At 41.0% G+C, this 3,282-nt stretch overlaps 1 protein-coding gene across 1 annotated transcript in view; it reads right to left on the bottom strand.

Annotated features, from left to right (window-relative positions):
* LOC103898637 (glioma pathogenesis-related protein 1) overlaps nucleotides 1-3,282 on the bottom strand; it is a 9,567-nt gene that overhangs the window by 4,003 nt on the left and 2,282 nt on the right. The window contains exon 3 of the mRNA XM_009278936.1: nucleotides 710-955. Within this exon, the coding sequence (XP_009277211.1) occupies nucleotides 710-955 (246 nt within the window). The remainder of the gene's footprint in view (nucleotides 1-709; nucleotides 956-3,282) is intronic.

Here is a 3,282-nt window from a genome sequence, read left to right as displayed (position 1 = left end):
TGTCCTGGCTGTGCCCCCTCCCAGCTTCTCGCTGGCAGGGCATGGGAAGCTGAAAAGTCCTTGACTAGTGTAAGCACTGCTTAGCAACAACTGAAACATCAGTGTGTTATCAACATTATTCTCATCCTAAATCCAAACCACAGCACTGTACCAGCTACCAGGAAGAAAATTAACTCTATCCCAGCCAAAACCAGGGCAATCGTAAATTGCCTCTTTGGTTGTTGATGCTCTTTTTTTTCCCTTCCTTTTTTACAAAATTTGTAAAGAATACAATTTACTATGGCTGGCTTTTCTCCTTCTGTTAAAATTTCTACTAAGGAGTTCCCACAGACATTCTGCAGTTACTGCAATTATTTCGAACAGCATCTCCAAACTTACAGAATTCCGAACTGTGTGGCTTTGCAGCTAGAGAACTTGAAATGATTATTTTATCAAGTTCATATAGTACTGATACAGTAAAACGAGGAGTGAGGCTTTCAGTGAGGTCAATATTGTGGACAAGAAGAATGGATTACTCTTATACAAGATTATACAAGACAAAGAGGTGAACCAGCACAGGGGTAACTGGCAGTACAGCCATTGCCTGAGATTACAAAAGACAGTAAGCTGTCAGTCACTACAAACCACCTATACAACTCTATTATTTACAGCCCCTACCGATTCATCTGGTAGGCACTATACAGGACATTTTACCGAAGATAACTCTTACCTGAATGTAATGATTGCAAACCTTAGTACATTTCTGCACCGCAAAAGTATACAATCTGACCTCATCATACCAGGATTTAATGGCATCAGCAACATAGAAAGCTTGACGACTTCCAACCCAAATATTCTCTCCAGTATATGTGAAATTAGGATGGTGCTGATGTTTCCTACTTAAGTATACGTTATGTTCAAAAATGCATTTATTTGCCCATGCCCTTGCAGTCCTTGCCAAAGCTGCATCCCAAGTCTGCAAAACATGAAAGGTGAAATAGTTGTGCAATGTTAAGCTACAACCAGATCTTAAACATCAGATAAAACCAGTCAGGCAATAAAGTACAGATATCTATCATATGCGGGCGTTTCATAAAGAAATACTTTCCCTTATTTAGGCAAGTACCTGTGTTTTGTTTTCATCAACTTTTCCTGTTGCAGCACAGAAATATGAACTAATTTCATTAGACGAGTTTTTTCCCCCTTCACTGTTGAAAATTAACTTTGTAAAAGCACTTGCTAGCAACTGAAAAGATGTTTGAAATGCACTTTTATCTTCAGATAAGAAATTACTGTCACATTAATTAAACATGAAACTTTGTTTTGTTTTGTTGTTGTTGAACAGGTCATTAGGGATTTCTATTCGGTACATAACAATTAATTCAAAGTAAAAATGCACAGCTACTGTACATTCAGATGTATAAATATTTTAAGTATTTTTAAGAGAGCCTCCAGAAACAAATACTTACTCCTCCTACCGTAAAGCTTTAAATACACATCGGAGTATTTTACAAGGACAGCTTCATGAGGTAAACATGCCAATGTTTGGCCAGTAACTCATTCTGCTACCTCTTACTTCTTTGCAGTCTGTCAGCGTTAACACAACCTCCGATTCCTGAACGTGAACGATCTTTGGTACTTGTCTTCCAGTCATGACTGTTTTTCAGCAAGTTTCTTCTATCATTAAAGTACCTAGTTTTACGTCTTATGTCAAAGATCCTGTGTTTTATTGCCTAGGTTTATTGGTGTTCATACATTTCAGTTCACTCTTAGTCTCTATGTGGATCTTACAATAACTCCAATGGCTTCTGTCGTGCATGGGTGATTTAGATCACTTAAAGAATCACCGTCAAAGGTATTAGCAAAAGTGGTTTTAATATGATGTTGTACAGGTGCGACTTAACAAAGTTCCATGGCAAGGTTCACTCTATTACTGTACGGCACAATCACTTGAACAATGATTCAGAACTACCAAGGCACAAATCAAAGTTACCAAGACACAAAACAAAGTTACCATACTACAAGGTTATGCGCGGTATCGGTCGCTTACCAAAGATCTGCCGCTGGTAAAAAGTCTCTCTGCCTCAAGGAACAGCCTTGAGAGGTGTCTCGTCTCAAGGGGAGATCACCGCCATGCAGCCATACTGCCTAGCAGGGAGAGCTCAAAGGCGGCTCGCTTAGGCTGTCATATTTATGGAATAAAGTTGTAGTCAAATTACATGCGATGGGAAAGGTATGCATGAGACTCCTCATACCCACAACTTTCTTTGTTCCTTGGTAAATGAGTCTTGGAAAAGCCACCCGCTATTCACGTGTTAATCGCATGATTGCTGTTCCAAGCTCATATGCATCGATGCTCACTGTGTCACTCTGCTCCTTTGTGGGTTTTCAGAGGTCATATTGAAACTAGAGGAGTTTTTGGCCCATTTACGGCTTAGGCCTTTACCTCCTTTGAAGCCTAAACCAAACTACCACTAGTTTGGTTAAGGGGTTGAGTGCATCCGTCACAGCTGCCGATATTGTTTTCTCCCTAAGACCTTTAGTTTTTTCTAACCATATTTCTACATGAATACCTTTATTCATAATTCTTCCCGGTTTTCCTATTCCTGAGTACTAAAACTGGGTGCAGCATCTTTCACAAGCTTCTTCACTTCCAAGGTTATACCCTCTTATCTGCCATTCTGGCTTCAAATCCACCCATGCGAACAGCATTCTTTGCCATCAGTATCCAAGTACATGCATGTTCCCAAGCCTTCCTCAGGGTACTCATCCTTCAGCTGCTCACTGCCCACAACATTCTCCTCTTGCAGTACGAAGTGGACTAAACATCAAACACCCACTTTTTCAGCATCCTCTTCACTTTTGTTTAACCCTTCCCAGCAAAAAATTTCGAGTGCAATTTGTTTTGGTTATGACAAGCAAAGATTCTTCCTTGCCACCAGAAATCCCCTTCAGCCCCAGTATTGCAGTTCATATCCTTGCTTTTGATGGAGAGCCTAACTCTTCTGGATCAGTCCTGCTGCTGGACCATTGCTTCTTCCAAAGGAGAAATTCCTTGGTGTGAAATGTGAACACCTCCAGTTGCCCTGTCTCATTGCATCCTCATACTGCATGACTGTTGTTTCTAGACTCACCTGCCTACAACTGACTCAACTCACTACAATCATAGAATAGTTTGGGTTGGAAGGGACCTTTAAAGGTCATCTAGTCCAACCCCCCGGCCGTGGGCAGGGACATCTTCAACTAGATCAGGTTGCTCAGAGCCCCGTCCAACCTGACTTTGAATCTTTCCAGGGATGGGGC

The sequence above is a fragment of the Aptenodytes forsteri genome, unplaced genomic scaffold, assembly GCF_000699145.1.
Source record: "Aptenodytes forsteri isolate BGI_AS27 unplaced genomic scaffold, ASM69914v1 Scaffold259, whole genome shotgun sequence".
NCBI classification, from domain to species: Eukaryota; Metazoa; Chordata; class Aves; order Sphenisciformes; family Spheniscidae; genus Aptenodytes; species Aptenodytes forsteri.
Note: the sequence above shows the minus strand (reverse complement) of the source record. Positions and strands in the feature narration are given on the sequence as shown.